Here is a 23,719-nt window from a genome sequence, read left to right on the forward strand (position 1 = left end):
CCACCCAGTCTGCTGAGCACAGAGGTTGGTTTGGCTGTTGCTTGTTGTAGTCATCTAAGACTCCCAGAGAAGGGACAGCCAAATGTGCAAGCAGCAGGAAGAAAGGGTGGTGAGTGATATCCTCTATGTTATGCAGGCAGAACTATGTATCTGCAATGTAATGAGGACGAATCAGTTTAAAGGTAAAACTATACCAAAAAGGGTACTTTGTGCATGCAGAGTTTCAAGAGCTCTAGTAGATGTCAAATGGTTCATCCCCTTGGGTTTGCTTAAAGCCAGATTTACTGAAAGATGAGTTCAGTGCCTGGTTCACTTTGTCTGCTATAGGCAAGACCTCCTCCTGTAGGTGCCAGCCAACATTCCTACAGCTCCTTTGTCTCCTGTGGCTCCTAATGCTTGTCTGGCCAGGAAAGGGAGAAGTAGCACAACGTGTCTGGTATCAGACAGTGGCACTGTCTGTCTGGTATCCTGTGTTTCATTCTCCCTCTTCAGTCTCACCACTACCCAGTGACTCAGCAGGATGTGCTAATAGTAGATGCACAATTTCTTTTCATTTGTTTTTATGCTAAACTTCCTAAAACCAGCAAAATGTATGTGATAAAAGTGTTTTGGTGTCCTGGACTGGGGATGGGTCTGACCTAATTTGCTCTCCTCCAGTGGGTTAGCACCAGGATGGAGGTAATACACGAAAGGCACTAATGGAAATGCAGAAACAAAATGAAGCAGGATGTGGTTGTCCTGCTGTCCCAAGTTAATGTTTCTCCCCTAAGAAGGCTGCATGTACAGAAATCATGGTGGGGTATTTCTCCCTCTGATCCCACAGTGTTTGTACCCTGCGTGTGTTTTACGGGGAGGATAACTCCTGAAACAAGCTGACCTTCTTCTAGCAGCAAAAGATAGTCTGTAGGCTCTTCCCTGGGAAACACTGGCAGATAAAATGAGCTCCTTGTGGCAGCCGCAGATTCTCCATCAGGAAGCTCATGGTGGTTTCTCGGATCTCGCTGTGCCATGAAGTGGCAATACCAAGCACCTGCCTTAAACAAGGCATTTCACAATCCTTGTGGCACGCCAGAAGGATTTCACGTCAGAAATCCAGGTTCCCTGAGACATGTCACCTCTTTCTGCCTTGGTTATGGAAATAACCTCCCAGCTGCAAAAGTGGCTTTAAGAACAGCGACACATGAGCATCCTTTGTGTGCCTGTCAAACTCCATGCTGGACAGGGCACATGGGAACACCAGAGACTTCTGAAGAGTGAAAAACGCCTGGGGCAGAGGAAGAGAAGGTACCTTTACTTCTTGGCAGGGACTGAGTGTGCCTGAGGCACCCCAGACATTGCTTGGGAGGACAGACTTTGTCTCTGGAATTGCCTTTCACAGGTTGCTGTGCAGATTGTGACTTCCCCATCACCTCCTGAGGGGAACTGCTCCCGTTCCACGTGGCATGTCACTTGTGTGCTGATGCAGCTAACTAGAGATGAGTCTTGGCTCTTCTGCAGAGGGAGGTTTTGTGCCCTTGCTGTAGCTGGTCAGAGCCTGGGGATGTTTACCAGGCCTGACAGAGGCATGACCTTGGTGCGAGGACATAAGTCACACTACTCCTCTGGGTCTCTGAAGGGAAGCTGGGCTAGGGAGTAGACTCTGCTTCAAATAACATGGGGATCTGGGAGGGTTGAGAATGCAGATCCCGCTTTAAATAGGATGCTTTCCTCAGAGGGGACAGGAGGAAAGCTTACGTGTTGGTGTAACGATTAAGTGTGAACAAAAATAATATAGCTTGTTTTGGAACATAGAAAGCAAATGCTGTATCCATGGTGAAATGCGCTCTGTCCCAGCAGGGGCTGTCATCTTCTCTTCCAGCACTGGTTCATGAGCCTGCTCAAGGTGGCAGGGCTTGAACTGGGTAAAACCTCAACACCCCCTGCCATGGGCTCTGTTCACAAAACTGTCTCCAGGGTCTCCTATAAGGAGCTATAAAAGGCCATAGATCCACCCCGTGCGGCTGTCCTTGCCACCTCCCACTACTGATACAGACTCCCTGGACACTTGTGCATCAGTAAGAAGTGGAGCTGGAGTCCCTTGGCTGGGAGCTGGGAGCAGGGCAGAGCACCAGCTCTGCTGTAGAGCATCTGCAGGACCTTCTGCCTGGCCTGTGTTGTTCCTCAACCTTCTTTCCGGAGGAAAAAGAACTGGCACAGGATGCCCAGAGAAGCTGTGGCTGCCCCATCCCTGGCAGCGTTCAAGGCCAGGTTGGACACAGGGGCTTGGAGCAACCTGCTCTAGTGGAAGGTGTCCCTGCCCGTGGCAGGGGTTGGAACTGGATGAGCTTTAAGGTCCCTTCCAACACAAACCATTCCATCATTCTGTGTTTCTATGACTTTCAGTGGTTCTGCACTGGCATCTGTCAGGTTACACTATGGTTGTGTTCACCCCAGGAGCCTGTGGTTCCCATTTCCCAGGCCCTTTCAGTGGGAAGAGGTATCAGACAATTTGCAAGTGACACTGTAATTTCAAACAACCAAACAAAACCCCAGACACCCCCAGTCTTCTGCTTTTGGGCGTCCTCTTTGAATTTCTTCAGTGAACTCGCCCCACAGCTGTAGGCATATGCTCCTTTTTGCTGCTGTTATACAACTGAGGCTAAAATTAACACAGCTGTTGTTATTTAACTTCAATTTATACTGTACCCTGTTTCGCCAAAATATTATGTTTCGAGCAGCAACAGCTTTCCTGACTTGTCATCGGAGTTCTGGGAATAATACTTAATACTACGTGCTATTTCTTAATAGCTCATACCAAAGTGGGGACTTGATGCTTCACTGCAGCCTTGCACAGGGGGAAGCAGATGCCCAGGGCGGAAGGACCCTCTTCGGTTCACGTAACATTGCCCAGGCACAGGTTTCTTTGCTACTTCTGCTCATAGGTGATACTTCTGTTCATGGCTAAGTCATCAGTGTGGTTTCCTGGAATGGGAAGCCTGTTTTCACCCTCCCGCTTGTGGACTCAAATAGTGGGATCTTGGGACTTAGGAAAAGCCTGAAGTGTTACGGCTTTAACACAGTCCGGCTTCTTTCTGAATGCCTAGAAAGAATCAAAGGAGGAACTCTGAGGTCAAAGAAGTCCTTTATGAAAGGCAGTCATATATATATATAAATATGAAGAATTTCTTTTTCCAGTCTGAGATGTCCTTTACCAAATAAAACCCCTCAACCTTTTTGCTGTAGTCCAAAACCCAAACCTGCTGGTCCACCAGGAAAGCAGAATCCTGACAATTGGGGTGTGGCATCAAACGCTTGATGTGTAGGAGGCAAAAAACCTATTGGCTTTTATCATCTGTTTATACTTAAGATGTTTTGTACTGTGCAGATCAGAGGGAAGAAAAAACACATCCTTGGGAAAAGGAGTAATTGTCAAGTTTACAGGATGTGAATTGCCCTCCGCTGGTGCAGGAGGGGTTAGCTCACCTTTCTTCCTTGCTCCAGCTTTCAAAGCCACGTGCTGTTAAATTACATGTGGAATGGGTTGGAGGGGGGGAACGCAAACCCTTGTGATTTCACAGGAAAATAATTAAGCTGGAGCTGCGGCCTGGCTTTGATCTCAGTGGTGCTTGCAAGCTAAATGAAAATAAAAGACTACCTTGGGGACAGCCCGTGCTGTTATTTAACCAGCTAAGCTCTGCCGTTGCTGCTTTCCAGTGGGCTTCCAGTGGCTTTGGCACTCTGCATCGTCACTGGAAGCTGCCAAACACAACTTTGGCACCTTCCAGCAGCAAAACAACCTCCACAGAGGTAGGTGGGGTACATAAAGTGGAGGTGTCTGGGGAGAAGGCAACACAGAAGGGCAGAAAGTGGCCTCCTCATGTCCCTCTGGTGATCTGCTGCTGCCAGCCTGGCCATCAGCCACCAGTCCTGGCCTGCAGTGAGGCTGGGCTCCTGCCAAGAAAACAGCTTTTGTGTTACCTTAAATATTCTGCTGCTGTTTGGGAGGAAAAATAAAGAAAAGGGGGAAAAACACCCTAAATGTGAGTTGCTGTTGTTACTGGAACTGGCCAGCTGGCTGGCTGCTTTATTTAGTTTATTTTCACCAACAAATCCCACTGAGTGCCCTTTCCCAAGGGAGTAAGAAATGTGTTTTCAGATCAGGGGGCGCATCTCACCTCTGAAAGCTGGGCAGGATCAGGCAGCCCATCAGAGAGCATTGGGCACGGTTTGTGTTCTGGGCTCTGGTGATTCATCTGGTTTTTATCCCTGAAACCACAGCAATGCGGGGTGATCACATTCTTCCCTGTGAGGGTGCTGAGACGCTGGCACAGGGTGCCCAGAGAAGCTGTGGCTGCCCCATCCCTGGCAGTGTTCAAGGCCAGGCTGGACACAGGGGCTTAGAGCACCCTGGTCTAGTGGAAGGTGTCCCTGCCTGTGGCAGGGGCTGGAACTGGATGAGCTTTAAGGTCCCTTCCAACCCAAATGAGTCTGTGGTTCTATCTTTGAGGTCCCTTCCAACCCAGACCATTCCAAGGTTCTATGATTTTATGACCTGGGATTTGGTTATTTAGCATCTCCTTTGGTACCACAGCAAACAGATTGAGGAAATTTGCCCTTAACTGGATGTGATACTTGTCTCTGTTATTGCCTGGTCCTATGGAAGGGCAGGGCTGTTCTGCTGGTCTGGGTGTAGCAGGGTTCCTGTGCATTGGTGCTTTATGCAGGAGATGGAAAAATGAATAGCAGCATCAGTCACATGCAAACCCTTCAAGACATTCCTGAGCAGTCTAAGTTAATGACAGTTTTATTTCTCAATTCTTGGGTGCATTGACTGTAGTTAACGTATTTTTCTGGGACTTGAGGTAGTGAAAGCTACAGATTCATTCTCTGTGTCCTCTAGAAACTCATAGATTCATAGAACCACAGACTGGTTTATGTTGGAAGGCACCTTAAAGCTCATCCAGTTCCAACCCCTGCCACGGGCAGGGACACCTTCCACTAGAGCAGGTTGCTCCAAGCCCCATCCAGCCTGGCCTCAGTTCAGAACATGGTTGTGGTTTTTGGCTTTATGAAGTCCTTGCAGCCCCAGCAGGCTTGTTCTGATCTTAAGCCACTGAAATGACTGAGTTATGGTACTGCTTTTGTTTAAGTCACCTTGAAAGAGTCGCATCTTCAGAGTTGTCCACAATAAGTTATTTTCAGAGTTGCATTGAAACCCTTTCTCCTGGTTCTTCCAGGGAGAGAAGGAGTCATTTCTTTTCTTTTCCAGGCTTAAGAATAAAGGAAGAGGAGTGGTCTTTGGGCAGCTTATTCCTCCACTGGCGTTCCTGTAGCAGTATTCCCAGCACATTTCAGGAGAGAAGTTGACTAAAGTCAATTTTGGTTTAAACACCAGAGATAAGATAAAATTTTATAGCGTCTGCAGCGGAACTCTGGTAAATCTGTTTGTGACGTTACTTGGTGCTGGATCTCAGCCATCTACAGCTGGGTTTAAATACTATGTTTGGTTATAGTAGGCTGCCTGCTATAACTTGCTTGAAAAGCTGTTTGTAGTGGGCTGTTCCTTAGGGCTGCCACAACATCTGGGTGTTTCAGACCCTTTGTAGTCCTTCCCCTGCCTGACACATGCTGTCCAGGCAGGCATTGAGGCTGTTGCCCAGGCAGGGGGATGCCAATTGCCATGTCAGGTCACCATTCCCCCTCCTACATAGAATCATAGAATAGTTAGGGCTGGAAAGGACCTTAAGATCATCCAGTTCCAACACCCCATGAGGGACACCTCCCACTAAACCATGCTACCAGAGGCTCTGTCCAACCTGGCCTTGAACATCGCCAGGGATGGAGCATTCACAACTTCCTTGGGCAGCCCATTCCAGTGCCTCACCACCCTCACAGTAAAGAACTTCTTCCTTATATCCAACCTAAACTTCCCCTGTTTAAGTTTTAACCCCTTACCCCTTGTCATATCACTGCAGTCCCTAATGAAGAGTCCCTCCCCAGCACCCCTATAGGCCCCCTTCAGATACTGGAAGGCTGCTATGAGGTCTCCACACAGCCTTCTCTTCTCCAGGCTGAACAGCTCCAGCTTTCTGCATGTCTGCAGTCCACGTTTTCCTCCTTCTTAGCCGTATTAGCCTGAGTGTTTTCAGATTAAAGCTTTCTTCTTGCTCCCAGTTATGGGACGTGTAGGACTTCCCATCACTTCAGAAGAAACACCAGCTCCCAGACCAGGTTCTTGCAGGACACTAGGCAAGGTTGTCTTAAAAAGCGTATCTCAAAGAGCTACCTGATCTGATCTACTTGCCTATTCCTTACTTCTTAACTGACAGCAAGATGGGTTTGATTGTTCAGGTAGAAGTTGAGGTGTAGCTCCCAGCCTGCCTGCAGCCTGACCAACCTGCCAGCAAGTTCAAAAGCGTCAGGGGTTGAATGGTGCCTTTGGGAAGAGCCCAGCACTGAATCAGTGTGCAGAAGCCATGTCTCATGTCTCTCTTCTCTTCTAGGTTTAGAAGAAAAAACAGTTCTTTCCAAAAAAGAGAAAATGAAGCTGAGGAAGGAAAGATGGCTACAGAGTAAGTACTCCTTTGGAACACAGCGCTACCGCAGGTATCAGTGTGGGGCTGTTGGGTCTCTCTCTATGTGGGGTTTGGGTGGCAGTGTGGGGCAGTGCTTCTCAGGACCCTTCACATCTGCCCCATAGCACATGGGGTAAAACTCTCCCAGCTGTTGTTTAGCCACTGAGATTGAGTCATTGCCCCAAATCTTCCTCCATGTGTAATTGAAGTGACTACATAAAGCCTTTATTTACCTAGATAGGACACTGTGCGTGTGTAGGTTTAGCATGTTTCTCTAACTTTTAAATTTCTGGTACCGATATGAGTAGCTATGTAGTGGAGCTCCCCATTCCCAAGGAGCCATGGGGGTGGTAGGAGAGCCTGGAGCTGAGCCCCACAAGCTAATCCAAGCCTCTCTGGTGAAAGCCTGCAATGGGCCTTCCAACCCTTCTGTAAGGGAAGTCTCTGGACACTGCTGGCTGTGTTACTGCTCTTTCCCATGTGCCATAGGTCAGTGAACCCGCTTACCAGTCAGTCTGGCTGTGAAATATGAGCTAAACAAAACCAGCCCACAGCAGAAATGTTTGTGTTTCCTGTGGGAAGTGTCTGTATTTGTGCTTCAAGTATCTCAGTGCAGTAAAAGACGATGCTGTGCTACGCATTGTAGCAGAGGGATTCCTCTTGCCACCTGGAGCTGTTCTTTGGACAGGTTTTTTCCCTTAACACCTTCTTGGTCAACAGATTTGCTGACAGACTCTGTTTGGGACAGGGATGTGGCTTTCTGCCACACCATATGCTTTCTGCTCCTGAGGTCTGAGCTCAAGTCCATCAACCTGTGATTTCACCAGTTGCAGTGAAGCTATCTCTGTCTCCTCTTAAATAAGAGGGGATAATTTAACACCATGAGTGTGAAGGAAACCTCCTCCTCCTCCCTGTCACCAATCAATAACGAGTGCCTTTGTCATCTGCAACCCTTGGTGTCCCTGTTGGACACAAAACATAGGTGTCTGTGCTAGTCCTAATGTCTGACTTGCCACCTGCAATTGTGATGCTCCTAAGAGGAGAGGGCTGCTGGAGCATAGCTGAGCTTTCCCTCCCCTCATAGCAGGGCTGGTACCAGGTGCCATGGTGGAAACCATGTCCTCAGCAGCATTTTATGAAGGAATCCAAAGTAAAAACGGTACATGGGACTCATGTCATCTGCAAGAAACAGAGGGCATGCTCCTGCAGTGAGGTGACAGCACTGCTCCCATAGAAAAAGCCCAGGAGCAGGGTACCTGCACTCCTCCACATATGCCTTTGCAGCATTAGTGTCTCATGATAACGTATGTTATTTTGTCCTTGCTGTGGCCTCTTTCCTGCTTTCTTGGCTCTAAAATCACTAAGCTGAGGGAATACAAAGGAAATGTAGAGGCTTTGCTTTGAGGAGAACGCCAAGATGGAAAAACTTCAGACCAAATTATCTCTGTCTTAGAAGATACTAGGTGTTAGAAGTGCTTTACAGACACAGAACTACTTAAAATTGCTGGCTCCCTTAACTCTTCGTCTAAACTGTGGCCAGTTAGTTGGCAAATCCTAGCATTCCCTGGCAAATGCTTTGTTAAGGCTAACAAATACCTGGGGATTTGTGCAAGTAAAGTCAGGAAGGGTTAGTACCAGGTGTGCAGCTTGTTATTGAGGAAAATGGAATAGCTGGAAAGAGCCTGCGTAAACATCATTAAAGAAACCGATATTATTAGCTGATGGAGTGAAATGAACTGATATTTCCAGAAATGGAGATATTTCAATGAAACTTGGCATTCTAACATTGTGACCTTAAAGAGCTGGAGTCAACTGAAAAGCATTGATTTTTATCGGATGCGGATAACTCTGCCAACTCTTTGTGGCCTTTGACACCCCAAAAGAGAGCCCGGCTTAGACTGGAGAAGTTGAACGTTTAGGAAAACATCCCTGTTTCCCTAAATCTTCCGAAGAGTTTGTTGTTTCTTCTTGTCCCAGAGATGCTTTTGTGACACTGGATGCCAAGACCCTGGGAACTAAAGTTCAGCCCAGTAGTGCAAACGCAAAACTTGGAGATTTCTCCCATTCTAATAAATAATCTCAGGAGAGACACGAGAGGGGGAAAAAGATTTGTAATGCTTCAGCGATTAGAAGTATGCACATTTAAAAATACATATATCGCATGGCTCCTCAGACAAACAAGACTTCATAGGAAAAGAATTTGGGATGTTTGCGCAGAATCAGGTGTCTGAAAATTTTGAGCACATACTGTTTATGAAAGCACAGAAGGAGTCAGCTTCATAAAGCCAGACCAAAAAAAGAAGTGATGCAGAACAGAAAGCTGGGTTCTTGGCAGGGATTGCTGTGAGGAGAAGCGTTTACAATCCAAATTTGTCACAAACAGCCATGAACAGCAAAATTGCACTTCATGAAAAGCTGTTGCTCCTCGACACAGCCAAGTTGGGGAGCAAACAAGACAAAGGCACTAAAGGAACTAGTTGGGTTTAAAGTTCTGCTTTCTTAAATGTGAGCAGCAGGATTAGACCCAGAATTGCAGGACACATCTTTCCTGCGGTCTGTAAGTGGAACTGGCTGCTTTCATGTTCCCACCAGAAATACCTGTGCCAATTGGTCCTGCTGCTGTAGCCATGCTGTGTTGGAAGCTGTTGGCCTCCCTCTGTCACCAGCTTGGCCCCATGGCCACTGGCACTGTGCTCCGCTATAGAACCAACCAGGTTGGAAAAGACCTTTAAGCTCATCCAGTCCAACCGCTCCCCAGCACTGCCAAGACCACCACTAACCCATGGCACTGAGGCCTCGGCTCCACGGTGCGTGAACACTTGCAGGGACGGTGACTCCAGCACTGCCCTGGGCAGCCTGTTCCAATGCCTGAGCACCCTGTGGGGAAGGAATTGTTCCTCAGCTCCATCTAAACCTGCCCTGGTACAGCTTGAGGCTGTTTCCTCTTGTCTTGTTACTTGGGAGAAGAGACCAGGACTAGCTCAACACTGAGGCTCATCCATGCAATACACTTGTACGAGACACTAAGCAGAAGCCAGCTCTTCTGCTGTAGCCTCTGCTGGATGCACATGGAAAAGGCAGAGTCCTCCATCGTGTATCCCTTATACCTGTGGGTGTGGAGGCAATGCAGTGGGTTTCCAGACGTGGTGATCACCTAGCAGAAGGAAAAGGAGCTCATGGATCCCACTGAGCATTGACTGTTTCTGAGGGCATCATCAGGGGTCTTCTTGGACAAGTTGGAGCATCTCAGGGAAGACTTAGAGTAGCTCCAGTGCCTAAGGGGGCTACAGGAAACCTGGGGAGGTGCTTTGGAGAAGGGCCTGTAGGGACAGGACAAGGGGGAATGGCTTTAACCTGCCAGAACAGGGGAGACTGAGATGAGCTCTTAGGCAGAAGCTCTTCCCTGTGAAGGTGCTGAGGTGCTGGCACAGGGTGCCCAGAGAAGCTGTGGCTGCCCCATCCCTGGCAGTGTTCAAGGCCAGGTTTGACACAGGGGCTTGGAGCAACCTCCTCTAGTGGAAGGTGTCCCTGCCCGTGGCAGGGGTTGGGACTGGATGAGCTTTAATGTCTTTTCCAACCCAAACCAGGCTGTGGTTCTATGATCGTGGAGCTCAGCTGGGGGCTTGTAGCAGTTCTGGGCTGTTGGGGGCCGTCTTAGAGAAAAAAATGTTCTGCTGGAGCTCAGCCTGTTGGCTGCTGGCTCTGTAGGGCTTGGGCAGCTGCGAGGCCTGTTTCTACAGCAGGGAGCCTCAAGGACTGAGGCAGAATCTTATGGGTTTAGGTGCTTAGCTCCCGTGGCAGAGAAGGGAGATTGCTGTAACGTGTAGAGCCTTATGTGCCAACAGCCTTGCTCAGAGCTGTTGCAGGGAGACTGGTGAACATGGTCTCCAGGAAAAGCCAGCAGCCTCTGTGTCTGCACTTGGTGCAGTGCTTTTCTAAGGGCCCAGTTTATCCAGCATCTGACTGCTTGAGCTCTACCTTGAGTCATGAAAGTGAGACCTTGACTTGCTCCAAACCAAGTAAACAACTGCAATGAAGTCCATCTCCTTTGCCTGTGCTAGGAGACTATTGTTTGGTCCCAGCAGCAAAACAGAGATGGGGCTGTGACTGTTCAACGCTGCATGTGGAGCTGTTTGGTTTGTCCCTTCCCCTCTTGTTTCTTTCTCCTAATTCCATGCAAGGTGTCAGTGTGGCTTTGTCCTCCCCACAACTCTTGCACCATGTTACTGTGTGCAATGAACAGTGCAAGGGATGGAAACAGTTCAGACAAAATCCGGCTGGGAATTTCACTTCCCATGTACATGTCAGTAGAGATACATAGTTAGAAGCAAGCACAAGAGGGGGAACTACCCAGATGCAGTATTCTTCAGTCTTTCCCTGGTTTAAATGAATTCTGGCTTGTTTTTGTGTCAGTGGTGAAGCAGCCTCTGAATTCCTTAGCTCAGGGATTATCTCTTGCAAATACTTCCCCTTCCTCCAGTAATGTCTTGTTTCTGATTCAGAAATAGAGAGTGTGAAGTTAGCCAAGCAGAAGCAAAAAGCCGAAGCGAAGCGGAAAGCCACACCTGTGGTGGGAGACATGCAGCCACTGATGGAAGCCCTTCCCGAGCTTTCTGACCTGACCACCGGTGGCAGGGGCAGGAAGCCACCCAAGAGGTATGTGCCATTTAGGGATGGGCTGTGTATTTCCCTTCTTCCTGCAGGATGGAGTGTCCTTCAGTTCAGCTTGTTGCTACAGCCAGTGCAAGCTCAGTGCCAGTGGTCAAGCGAACAGGGCCTCATTATAAACACCATTTCACTCCTTTCCATGCTTCACTTCCTGCAAGGAAAAAGCTTAAATGTATCTTCTGAATCTACAGCTAAAAGGGAAGTTGTATTGCTTAGGGAAGGCTTGGCAGAACTTCTGGGCTTGCTTCTGTGGTAGTTCAAGCCCTTTGAGCAGAGATTAACACTCTGGCCAGACTCCTTGTTTGCTCTGTTGGCTTGCAGTGTGATCTTGGACATGAATAGAAAGATGTTGTTTCTGTTCCCTTTATTCTACTGAAAGAGAAGGGCTATTTCTGATCTCTAACACCCTCATGTCAGCCATCATGTCAGCTGAAGGGTGGGTTCTGGCTGCCCTTATGTTTTCTCTTTTTTAGTCACGGAATGGTTTGGGTGAGAAGGGACCTTAAAGCTCATCCAGTTCCAGCCCCTGCCACGGGCAGGGACACGTCACACTAGAGCAGGTTGCTCCAAGCCCCTGTGTCCAACCTGGCCTTGAACACTGCCAGGGATGGGGCAGCCACAGCTTCTCTGGGCACCCTGTGCCAGCGCCTCAGCACCCTCACAGGGAAGAGCTTCTGCCTAAGAACTCATCTCAGTCTCCCCTGTTCTGGCAGGTTAAAGCCATTCCCCTTGTCCTGTCCTTACAGGCCCTTGTCCAAAGTCCCTCTCCAGGTTTCCTGTAGCCCCTTAGGCAGTGGAGCTTCTCTAAGCTCTCCTCTTAAGGAGCCTTCTCTTCTCTAGGCTGAACCAGCCCAGTTGTCAGCATGTCTGCAGTGCTCTGCCAGACCATCCGGTCAGTGTTAAAGCTGCTTTTCCATCTCCTAGTGCAGAATGAAAGTGCTCTGTGTGCTGCACTATCACTTGTACCTCCTTTCCAGTTGCTCACTAGGGGTTGGAACTAGATACTTGTTATGACATTAATAAGCAAGCATTTGGATTAGAGAACAGCCAAGAAAAAGGCTGTCTGGCAAAACATCCGCTTCTTTGGTTGTAGGTCCAGGCTGGGGATGCCATGAACCTTCCTGTGACTTGCTCAGTTCCCCTCCAATGAACTCTAACCCAGGTGGGGCTCTGACCTACAGAGAGTGGCTGAGTTAGCAGCTTCCTGTGCTTCTGGAAAGCCACTCCTCAGACAAACAGCAGCTCTGAACCTTGCATCTAAACACGGGAAAATATTTCCTTCCTTAACTTGGCTTTTAATTGTTTGAATAGCATTTTTTTCCCTTTCTGCAGCCATTCAGTCTGCCTGAGCCCTCTCTTTCAGTGGGAATGAGCAGCAAAAGTGCACACAGATGTTTCCAAGTCTTGCAGAGCACTGAGAGTTGGTTGGATGGACTTCTAGGCCAGGGCACAGCCTGAGCCTGAAGAGGTGGCTTTGCCCTCTTTCTGTGACCATGTGCCACAACCACATGTGGCCTCTGACTCCAGGTGGTGATCAGATGTCATTCTCTTTCAACATTTTCCCCCAGCCCCCTTGTTGCCTGAGGCTCTCCTATCTAGGAGGATGGCTTGCTCCAAGTATGTCTAGGGGAGGAAGGACAGGTAGGCTCCTTCCTTTGGGAATTCCTTTTCTGGGTGGTTGCTTCATCCAGTACAAATACCCTGCAGCTGCAGTTCTGGACCAGCTCACAAGGTAGAGCAGACCTGGAAAGACTCAGAGACGGCTGACAAGGATGACAGTGCAGGATCTGGCACAGTTTGGTGTGACTAAATTTGCTGGGGAGTCCTCAGCCCAGACAGGAGATAGAGGCAGAGAGCTTGGGAATGTAATAGTCTGTAAAATCAAGTGTGTTGTGGTTAGGAAGTAACTTGTTCATCTTCTTTTCCAATATGAGAAATAAAGCACATGGAGCATAGCTAGTGAGTAGGCAAGCAGAAGTCTCAGTGCTCTGTGGAGCTATGTGGGAGTGTGGCAGCCCTTCTCTCCCTTTGGAAGCCTGAGCGCAGGCTCTGGCTCTGGTTTCAATTTGGCTGCAAGGCTCTGCTGTCTAGAGAGCCCAGTGGGCCTATGGAACAACACAAGCGAGAAGCCCAGCCCTGATTGAGAACTTCAGGACTGTCCATCACCAGTTGCTGTGGGCACAGTGGGGGTGGCAGATTGGCTTTGCCTGTGACATGCCAACCAAAGAGTAGCCCTTGGTACATGGAGAAGGTACAGGGCTGTTCTTCCCCCTTTGCTGGCTTGTGGCTTCCTGGACTGCATGAGGATGTGTGTGCATCAGTGTTTGAGATAATCAGAGGAGGCTTTTATAGGATTTGAATCATTACATAAATGCAGGGTAATACTCTGGTGATTTGTCAGCATTATTAATAAAAGATTAGATTCTCCAGGAATTTGATCTCCTGCTGAGTAAGAGAGCATTACAGTGAAGGTCTTATTCTGTTTTATAATGAATGAAGGCAATGAAGTGTAATGAAACAGGGCTACTAACATGGTACAAGTGAACAGGCAGCATCCTCGTGGCTTGGTGGGGGGAATTAAGGCAGAGCCTTTTAAAACTGCTAGACCAGTGGGGCAGAGCTGTTGAGTGGAACTGGAAAGCCTTCAAGAAGGGACTGTTATGGTGACTTGTGGCAAGCCCTTTCTCTGGCGACTATGGGTTGCCATCCAGCTTGAGAAGGGATTTCTTTGTGCTTCTGGGAAGGATTGCAGGCAAACTGGCACAAGCTGTTCCTGTGCTGAGCAGTTAATGGACATGAAGACAGCAGAGATGCTTCCTGCTCCTTCTGTGTCTTGCAGTCCCAGTAGACACAGCAGTGTGACAGGAGCTGCTCAAACCCCTGGAGCTCTGTGTGCTCTTGTTCCTTGTGAGCACTCAGGCAATGCCAAGGTGACCTTGAGGGCTCTGAAGGGTACAGGAGCAGCATGCAGGCATCGATCTGCCCTTTCCTGCACAGGGTCTGTGCTGCTCACCCTGGCTGACATCCATTTCTCTGAATGGGAAACGAGCTTTGATGCTGGGACACACTGTGCTGGGCTGAGGGTCATCTACCTGGACTCGTGTGAGGCATTTGACACTGTTGTACATGATATCCTTGTCTCGAGATTGGAGAGGCCTGGATTTGATGGATGGACACTGGCACAGGGTGCCCAGAGAAGCTGTGGTTGCCCCATCCCTGGCAGTGGTCAAGGCCAGGTTGGACACAGGGGCTTGGAGCACCCTGCTCTAGTGGAAGGTGTCCCTGCCCATGGCAGGGGTTGGAACTGGATGAGCTTTAAAGTCCCTTCCAACCCAGACAAGTCCAGGATTCTGTGCTTCTGTGATCTTAAAACATAACTGACAGCTGATACCCCAGTGGTCCCACTGCGGGATCCGAAGCATGGCTGGAAGGTTCTTCTTGCTGAGCACCTGTGGCACTATGTATACCTGATGTGTGCCAGTGCTGGCGCTCTACAGTGCTAGCAGGGAACATGAGATGTGCAGAGGTGGTGAGGGGAAGTTCAATGGCATCTTTTCTTTAAGCAACAGTATCAGTTTGACCTGGAGGTTAGTGATAAGCAGAAAGTGATCTGGGCACAGAGAGCTAATGACCAGGTCTAGGAGTAAGAGATCTGATTTTAATTTACCTCCTGCCTGTTCAGTCCTGACTCCTAAGTTGTGATCAATCTGTGTCAATCTCCATTACTGGCTGACTAGGGAAAAAATTGCCTTTCAGGACAATTTCCATACAGGACAATCCCTGTACTCTTCCTATTTCTACAGCAATTGTTAAATTAACTTTCTTCTGTAACACTCACTCGCTTTGTTTGTTCTTTCCACAGCCACGTAAAAGCAAAGGCAGCACCAGCAGACTTCTGTCTGATGAAGCAAGCTCAGAAATGCCAGCTCTTGTAAGTACCCAGTAATTAGTGTCTAGTCCCTGCTGAGCATTATGGAATGGTTGAGACTGGAAAGGACCTCCGGAGGACATCGGGTCTAATCCCATGCCCACCAGGGTCATGTAGAGGTGGTGGTCCAGGTCTACTCTCAGACAGCTCTTGAATATCTCGAAGGATGGAGATCACACAATCTCTCTAGGCAACCAGTTCCAGTGTTTCAGGCTTGCAGCCCTGAAGACCTTAGAAGAGGTGGCAGCTTTGTTTTTTTTCCCTTTTCCATATTGCAGGATGTTTGTGGGTGTCCTTCTGGCTTAGTCCCTATTAGACTTGATCAGTTCTAAATGGGTTCAGCCTGTTTCTGCTTCAGTCTCATGTAAAACTTAAGCTAAAAGAGCAGCAGAAGCTGCACTCGCTCCTTTAAGTGTTCACTTTTGCTGTCTCAGGAAAAGAAAGTGATGGCTGGGGCCTCGTGGGTATGGTCTCTGGGCTTTCAGGACAAACCCACCCCAACTGTCATCTTGTTCCTCCTGGCCACAGTTGTAAGTTCTGGCTGTACCAAATGAGTATGCCTGTGCTGTGTCCCTCTGCGTGGCACGGACAATGTGGTTATCAGCCCGGTCGTGCATCCCATGCCTTGGCTTGCTGAGTTGGAGCTGCAATATCCAGCTGTGGCTGAGTCTGTTACGACACCAGGCCCATGTAGCTCTAGCTGATGCCCTTCAGGAAAGCCTCCTGTGGTGGTGTAGTTGAGGAGCTCCTGGAACTGCATAGCATCAGGAGCTACAGCTGATCTGTCAGAACACCTTTGGGATGCTGACTGACATGTCCCTTAGGAGTACAGCTGTCCACTGGCATCTGCCAACCTTTTCTTCTAAAATATATCACTAAATGCTTTGGAATGACTCCTGGGCTTGGTCTGGCAACTCCTTAGTCCACTGTATAATCTGCTGGATATCTTATACTGGCACCAGGCTTCAAGAGCGTCATTTCCCCTCAGCACAGCACCCCTGCGGCTGGCACTGACCCCTGGCCCTGCTTTCTGTGGGCCTTGTTTCTAGGATATCTGTCAGTTCTGTGCCATTCAACTTCAAACTGAGACTGAGGAGAACAGCCTACAGACCCCGGCACTGCTCTCCAGCATACTCTGTGAATACCCTTCTCTGTGTGGAACTGGTCAGTGTCGATCCTGGGATGTTTTTCTTGTTCAGTTCTGCCTTTCTGGACAAATCCCTCCTTGGCTTCTTGCAGAATCCCGGGGGTCATGACCTTAAGTGTCACCAGTGGGTCTCGTGCCAAAACTCATGGGTGAGGAACACTACTTGAGGAGGACTTGTATACTTGTATTAGGGGGCCTATAAGGATGCTGGGGAGGAACTCTTCATTAGGGACTGTAGTGATATGACAAGGGGTAAGGGGTTAAAACTTAAACAGGGGAAGTTTAGATTAGATATAAGGAGGAAGTTCTTTACTGTAAGGGTGTTGAGGCACTGGAATGGGTTGCCCAGGGGAGTTGTGAATGCTCCATCCCTGCTGGTGTTCAAGGCCAGGTTGGACAGAGCCTTGGGTGAGATGGTTTAGTGTGAGGTGTCCCTGTCCATGGCAGGGGGGCTGAAACTAGATGATCTTAAGGTCCTTTCCAACCCTAACTATTCTATGATTCTATACAGATCTGCAACAGAATAGGCAACCACCACAACCTTGTGTCTTAGCAAGGTGGCCCCTTGTGTGCCCCCCCTCTCTTCTGCACAAAATGGGGCAGAGGCACTGAGTATCCTACCAGGGTGATCTGGGAAGTCTGTGCTGCTTGGGAGGGAAAAAACTGGGAGGAAGGTCTTGAGTTTGCTTTTCCAGGATGTTAGATAGATAGGACTGGATGCTCCCTGAGCCTCACCTTACTGACCCAACTGCCACAACCTGAGTTTCGGGTTTGGCTTCTCTCTCAGTTCCAATGACAGGGGCAGGCTTAGCTCCAAGCTGGAGAGCACTCTGCTGATCCACAGCAGCTCCTAAGGATGTTGAGATGGGTATCTGCCTGGGCTGTGGGGAGCCTGGTAGCCTGTGAGAGGGAGATGGGAGGCTGCAGTGGGCGTGACTTACTGGTTTATGCACTCCTGCTCTGTTCTTATTCCTCCCTGCTTGCTTGTTTTTTAAGACAAGGTCATTTCCACAGCAATCAGCAATTGACTAAGCATGCAGAGGCAATTCTGTCATGATTCTCCCATGGTGGCTAACTTAGTGTTGCACACAGTATTACCAAGCCTCTACATTGAGCAATAGAGAGTCGGTAGATGAGCTCTTCAAAGCAGAATCTGCTTTTGTGCTAGTGCAGTCTGAAGTTGTTTTCATTCCTCGTGATTTACTAGATACCCAGCCTCTTGTTCCTGGTTTACTAGGGAAAAGCTCTAAAAAACCTCATTTCTAAGTGATGCTGGACACTGCTGTGATTGTTTCTGTCTCCGTGGCATGAGTTCAAGTCTCTGGCTCCTATGAAGCTGGCAATGATTTGAGCTTTGCCCTTGGGTAAATGGGCTTTATTTCTTGCACTGTTTCTTTCTGAGGCGATTCTGTCTCTACAGAAACCCACTGCTTCAAGAGTGCTGCTCTTACCTGCTCAGTTCCTTTCGCATAAGGCACTCAGCACTTGTGTATTCTTTTTCTTTCCTCAGAGAGGAGGAAGTGGCTCGGTTTCGCGAGGTCATCTCCAGTCCTAGCTACAGAGCCAACCCCCTCATGGCCATCAGTGAGCATCTCTCCAAGAGGCTGAGGCAGGAGGAAGGAGGTAAACCCCTCTAGAGTGTTAAGCTGGGACCAAACGTGCACACTGGAGCTGGTGCGAGGGCTTCAGGCTGCAAAGTAGCACATCACTAACGTGACCTCTCAGCCACTTCAGTCCCTGGAAGCAGTCCAGCAGATTATTAAATCCAACAGCCCTGCTTTCTGTCTGCAAGAATAATGCAGTTCTCTCCTGACAGTGGCAGCTGCTCCTTGGCAAGCAGCCTGCAGAGAGCAGGGTAATCTGTGAGATCTTTGTGCAGACATAAAGCTCCCTGCAAAGTGTCTTGACACCTCTTTCTCTTGTAGCAGACACAATGTCTAAAATTGTGCCACTGGCAACATATCTGTTTTCTGTCATTTCCCTCCCCTTTCTGACACCTCTGACAAGCCAGTCTCTAATGCTCTGTTGAGATGGTTCAAGACCCCCAGCCCTTGAGCCCAGAGGGCTGTTGGAGATCTGTGTAAAGACCAGTGCTGCTGTTCAGAGACATTGCTTAATGTGAGAACTTTAGCTTTGGAATAAACACACTTTCACACAATATGCAGTTTGTCTTGTTTTGGTAAATACTAATAGAAATATGAATTTATTTCCATCACTGGTAAAATGACTTAACAGAATATCTCCTGTCCATGTGTACAGACAGTGAAGCACCAGACTGCTGCTGCAGGGGAACCAGAAGCCATGTGAAATCATTGCAGATCACATCTAACTGATTGACTTGCTTCCTGTGGGTGACGCTGATCCCTTTTGGCTTGGGTTGTGCTCCCTGCTTGGCCTGCCCTATAGGAAGCATCCCGAAACATGTCCTGGCTGCAGGCTGTGGGCTCCAGCTGATAATTTCCATGTGTGGCTTTGGGAAAGGTGAGGCTTTTCCTTCTACCAAACACAGATTTTCACAAAACTCCAGTGAATTTTTATGGGGACAACTGAAGGCAGCGCCATTACCTATTGGAGATGATCGCGATTTGACACCCCAAAATGTCACTGCTGTCTTTTGTGAACCATACAGAAGTTTTCTGATGCTTTTTAACCTTGGAAGAGCAACCAACTCTGAGGAACATCTGAAACCTTTAAGAAAGAACATGGAATCTGGAGCTGACCCTTATCCAAGTTGGTGCCTGAGAACAGCTTTGATGAGAGTGGGAGGCACCTTGATCACACCTGTCTCTTGAGCCACTATTAATGCTCCTTTTTCTCCCTTTAGGCTGGCAGAGGCCACATAGACAAGTTTTCTATGTCCCATCTTTCACCCTGTTGCTCTCAGGCTGGCAGAGAGCTGGCAGGGCTTTCATCCTTTTTGAGAGGTTGAAACTGGATGATCTTAACATCCTTTCCAACCTAAACCATTCCATGATTCTGTGCTCATCAGAGCTGGGAGGCAAACACTGCTGTGCTGGAATGCCCTGCAGGACCCAGGCTCTGGAAAGCAGAGGATTGTGGTTGGGTCAGACATTTCAAAGTATCTCCCCACCTCCTGGCTGGTTCCTGCTTGCTCCCTTACCACTCTCTGCTTATGTTTCTTTGAGGCCATGTTGGATCTTGGCATCTGAACATCAGCCCCAGCTTGCCCTGCTCATGTTATGTAGGTTGGACACTGCCTTGGAGAGCTGGGCCTTGGATGGGGTTGTGCACTAAGGGCACTTCCTGTAGCTGCTGTTGCTGCCAGTGGCTCACAACAGCCCAAGATGTGACTAAAACTTGGACCAAGCTAAGGTTTTCTCCCTGTGTGTGATCTTTATCCCTTTACTCTTAATCTAGTTGTCTCCTGAGAAAGGCGCCATCCTTGTGCTTAAATGGGAGGGGAGGGGAGAGATGAAGAAGGTGAAGACAGCTGAGCACAAAGGAGGATGAAGTTTGCTCCTCTTGTTAGTGAACAGCACACTCAGGGATGGAGAAGTGCATCTGGAGGGCAGGAGGCAGAGAAAGGCAGCTTGCAGGGCATGGTAGAGAACTTGTGTTGCTTGTTTTCTGGTCTTTGCAGGTTTCTCATTGTCTTGTGGTTTAAAAAACACCCTCCTAGGTTGTGCACTGTGGGTGGGATCATATCCCTCCCTCAGAGCTGCGTGTGGTACATCATGACTGGGCTTTGCAGAGATCAGCCAGAGGGCTGATTGCATTTGACGAGCACCAGTTTCCTGGGCACCATCTGTTTTCCACAGAGCAACACCAGCCTTTCAAGCCTCTGGAGAGCTGGATTGTCCCACACACCTCTGCTCCAGACCAGTTTCTTCTTAGTAACCTTCCCTACGGTGATAACAAACACCAGCTCCTGTCTTCCTGGACCACTTAGTTCTCTATTCACAGTCTTACAGTGGAAGCAATTCCTGGATGGCCTGAATTGCAGTGTTAGGGGAAATACTGAGCTGGTAGAAGGGCCAGGTATAGTTGGGATCTAGGGTAGATGTTACTGTGGGTTATGTGCCAATAGATAGGAGAGGGGTGGAGCAGCTCTGCTCTGGAGCCAGGCTGAGAGAGCTGGGCTGGTTCAGCCTGGACAAGAGAAGGCTCCTTAAGGGGAGACCTCAGAGCAGCTCCAGTGCCTAAAGGGGCTACAGGAAACCTGGAGGGGGGCTTTGGACAAGGGCCTGTAGGGACAGGACAAGGGGAATGGCTTTAACCTGCCAGAACAGGGGAGATTGAGATGAGCTCTTAGGCAGAAGCTCTTCCCTGTGAGGGTGTTGAGGTGCTGGCACAGGATGCCCAGAGAAGCTGTGGCTGCCCCATCCCTGCCAGTGTTCAAGGCCGCAAAAAAGCATCACCAGAGTGAAGGGCTCTGTGGTTTGTGTAGCTCTTCCAGGGTGGAATCAAGACAGGGGCTGTCCCCATGTCTCAGCCTGCACATGGACTTCCCAGTTGCCAGCTGTGATGATTTATGGCCAGAGCTAGTCACTGGAAATTTGGGCACCAGCAGTACAGTCATAGAAGCCCAGCGTGGTTTGGGTTGGAAGGGACCTTAAAGCTCACCCAGTTCCAACCCCCTGCCACGGGCAGGGACACCTTCCACTAGAGCAGGGTGCTCCAAGCCCATGTCCAACCTGGCCTTGAACACTGCCAGGGATGGGGCAGCCACAGCTTCTCTGGGCACCCTATGCCAGCGCCTCAGCACCCTCACAGGGAAGAGCTTCTGCCTTATCTCCAACCTGAGCTTCCCCTGTTTCAGTTTAAATCCATCACCCCTTGTCCTGTTACTACAGTCCCTGATGAAGAGTCCCTCTCTGGCATCCAGCACTCAGTTTGGTTTCTGGCTCCAGTCCTATCCCTTCAAACCACTGGGAGCCAACAGAGCTGAAACCTCATGATCTGGGAAGCAGAGGGGTGACTGAGCACAGGGAGGTGTTGAGCTGGGCAACTCCACCTGGTCCAGCCGGTAGCTGGTGGCCCTTCATCTCCATGCCCAGCATCACTTGGCTGTGTCTGTCTCTTACCCCTCTGTTTGAAAATGTTGATCTCCTGGGTCTTGAGCTGCAGTTAAACATGGGATTGTTTGAAACCACCGTTCCCAGCCTGCTGCAGGCATCTCCTGCCCCCGCCAGCCTACCAGTTGAGCAAAGGACTTAAAATCTGCCAGGAAACAGGCGTCTGCAGCATTGAGTCGCCCTCGCACTTGGCGCATGTTCAGGAGGATGGAAGCTTTCGTGCCAACTTTCCTGGTTTTGTTTGTAAGATAGCAGGTTGGGAGAAATAGCTCCAAGGAGTGCTTGTGCCAGAGGGAAGGGCAGGAGCCTCCCCAAGCTCCTCTGCGCTGAGAGGAGTAAGCAGTGAATGCACCACACTGCGAATATCTACTTTTCACAGCTCTTTCCTTTCTCGGTGGTGGTTCTGCCTTTGAAGGCTGTTCCCAGTAGTGTGTCTCAAAGCAGAAGCTGGGGTATCCTTGTCCATCTGGTGGTATCTGTGGGTATTTTCTGCTACACACAAAGCACCCGAAGCACCAGTGGGTGGATGGGGATTCTCCTCTTGCAGCAGCTCAGGGGTAGAGTCTTTGGCTTGCAGGTTGCAAAGGTTTTTATAGCAGCTCTTGCAGCTCGTGTGTTTCTCCTTGGTTCTGTGTGTGCTGGAGCAGAGCTTGCAGCAGGGCAGCAGCGTGTCTCACATCAGCACAGTGAGTCACAGGCCTGGCTTCAGCCTGTGCTCCAACCCAAGGAAGTCCCTAGTGTGAGTATGTAACCGCCGGCTCCTTCCTTCCACTCCCTGGTTTCTCTGCCCTGGAAAGTTTTCCTTACAGCCCTTGTTCGAGTGAGTTCCCCCATCCCTTTGCATATGGAAAATATGACTTAAGCCAGGTCAGAGCACTTCTGCTCTGCTTTACTTCTTTCAAGGCCAAGGGCAAGGTCCTGCCCCAGGGCTGGGGCAATCCTGGCACAAACACAGGCTGGGGGAGACTGGATGGAGCAGCCTGAGGGGAAGGACTTGAGGCTGTTGGATGAGGAGGAGCTCCCCATGACCCGGCTTCTGTGAGCGCTTGACTGCAGAACCAAACCCCCCCCCCCCCCCGTGTGTGTGTGTGCTGGGCTGCACCCCCAGAGCGTGAGCAGCAGCTCAGGGAGAGGATTCTCCCGCTCTGCTGTGCTCTGGGGGAGACCCCCCCCTGCAGTCCTGATCCAGCTCTGGGGCAACAGCACAAGAGAGACGTGGAGCTGCTGGAGTGAATCCAGAAGAGGCCACGGAGGTGCTGCAAGGGCTCATCCTCCCTCACCTTGTGTGTCACCAAGACAGGTGTGAGCAGGAGCTGAATCACACCCCAGACCACAGGAGCATCTGCCTGGGACTTGGCTGGCTGTGACTCAGCCTGAGCATGGCTGTTGTTGCTGCAGCCGGAGTCCTGGTCATAGAATCACAGCCTGGTTTGGGTTGGAAGGGACTTAAAGCTCATCCAGTTCCAGTCCCCCTTCCTAAGAGCTCATCTCAATCTCCCCTGTTCTGGCAGGTTAAAGCCATTCCCCTTGGCCTGTGCCCTACAGGCCCTTGTCCAAAGCCCCTCTCCAGGTTTCCTGTAGCCCCTTTAGGCACTGGAGCTGCTCTAAGGTCTTCCCTTAAGGAGCCTTCTCTTGTCCAGGCTGAACCAGCCCAGCTCTCAGCCTGGCTTCAGAGCAGTGCTGCACCAGCCCTCTGCCACAGACACTTCTGCCCATTCAGGATCTGGATCCCACCACTGCAGCCACTGCCAGGAACCCCTGTGGTACCACGGAGGACAAGAGTGGCTCCCCACATGTGCAGGGCTGATGAGCCACACTGAGCAGATCCAGGCAGCCCTGTATGGTAATGGGAGCAGTTCCTGTACAAATCACAGCTGGTTCACACAGGGTCACCAACACACCCTGTCTGGCACGAAATGCCAATCGTTAGAGCAGAGAGAAACCCTGAGATTATACTTTATGCATCCTGCTTGGAAGCAAGTGGTCTGGAAAATCCTGGAGCGCTCTGATGCAAAGGTTTAAATCTTAACAATGCTCCTGGCAAGGCTCCTCTGTGTTTGCACTCTTTAACATCTTCGTAAGGAATCAGGCTGCTCAGGGACCTGCTTCAGGGACCTAAAGGCAACCATTAATTTTTGCATGGTTTTGGATCCACTTCCTTTAGCATTTAATGTATTTTTCTGCCATCTGTAAATCATATCACCCTCAAATCTTTGTTTCTTTTTACTGTAGGTCTAACATTGTTACGTCAGTTTGTGCTTAGGAACTGTAACCTATTTCAACACATTTCCTTTCCCTTTGTGGATGAAGGCAGTGCTTTTTCACATGAGAAGCCCAGCCCTGATCACTGCTATGCACCAGAACCAGCACTGCTCATGTGCCTCCC

The 23,719-nt window shown here is 49.5% G+C and overlaps 1 protein-coding gene across 1 annotated transcript in view; it reads left to right on the forward strand.

Moving 5' to 3' along the window:
- SLX9 (SLX9 ribosome biogenesis factor) overlaps window positions 1-18,457 on the forward strand; it is a 49,324-nt gene extending 30,867 nt beyond the window's left edge. The window contains exons 3-6 of the mRNA XM_057412306.1: window positions 6,483-6,551; window positions 11,057-11,210; window positions 15,085-15,153; window positions 17,808-18,457. Of these exons, the coding sequence (XP_057268289.1) occupies window positions 6,483-6,551; window positions 11,057-11,210; window positions 15,085-15,153; window positions 17,808-17,934 (419 nt within the window). The 3' untranslated portion in view covers window positions 17,935-18,457. The remainder of the gene's footprint in view (window positions 1-6,482; window positions 6,552-11,056; window positions 11,211-15,084; window positions 15,154-17,807) is intronic.
- The last annotated feature ends 5,262 nt before the right edge of the window (window positions 18,458-23,719 follow it).

The sequence above is a fragment of the Pezoporus wallicus genome, unplaced genomic scaffold (genome assembly GCF_028554395.1).
Source record: "Pezoporus wallicus isolate ANWC-B61680 ecotype Strahan unplaced genomic scaffold, APGP_CSIRO_Pwel_v1 contig_6566, whole genome shotgun sequence".
Lineage (NCBI taxonomy): Eukaryota > Metazoa > Chordata > Aves > Psittaciformes > Psittacidae > Pezoporus > Pezoporus wallicus.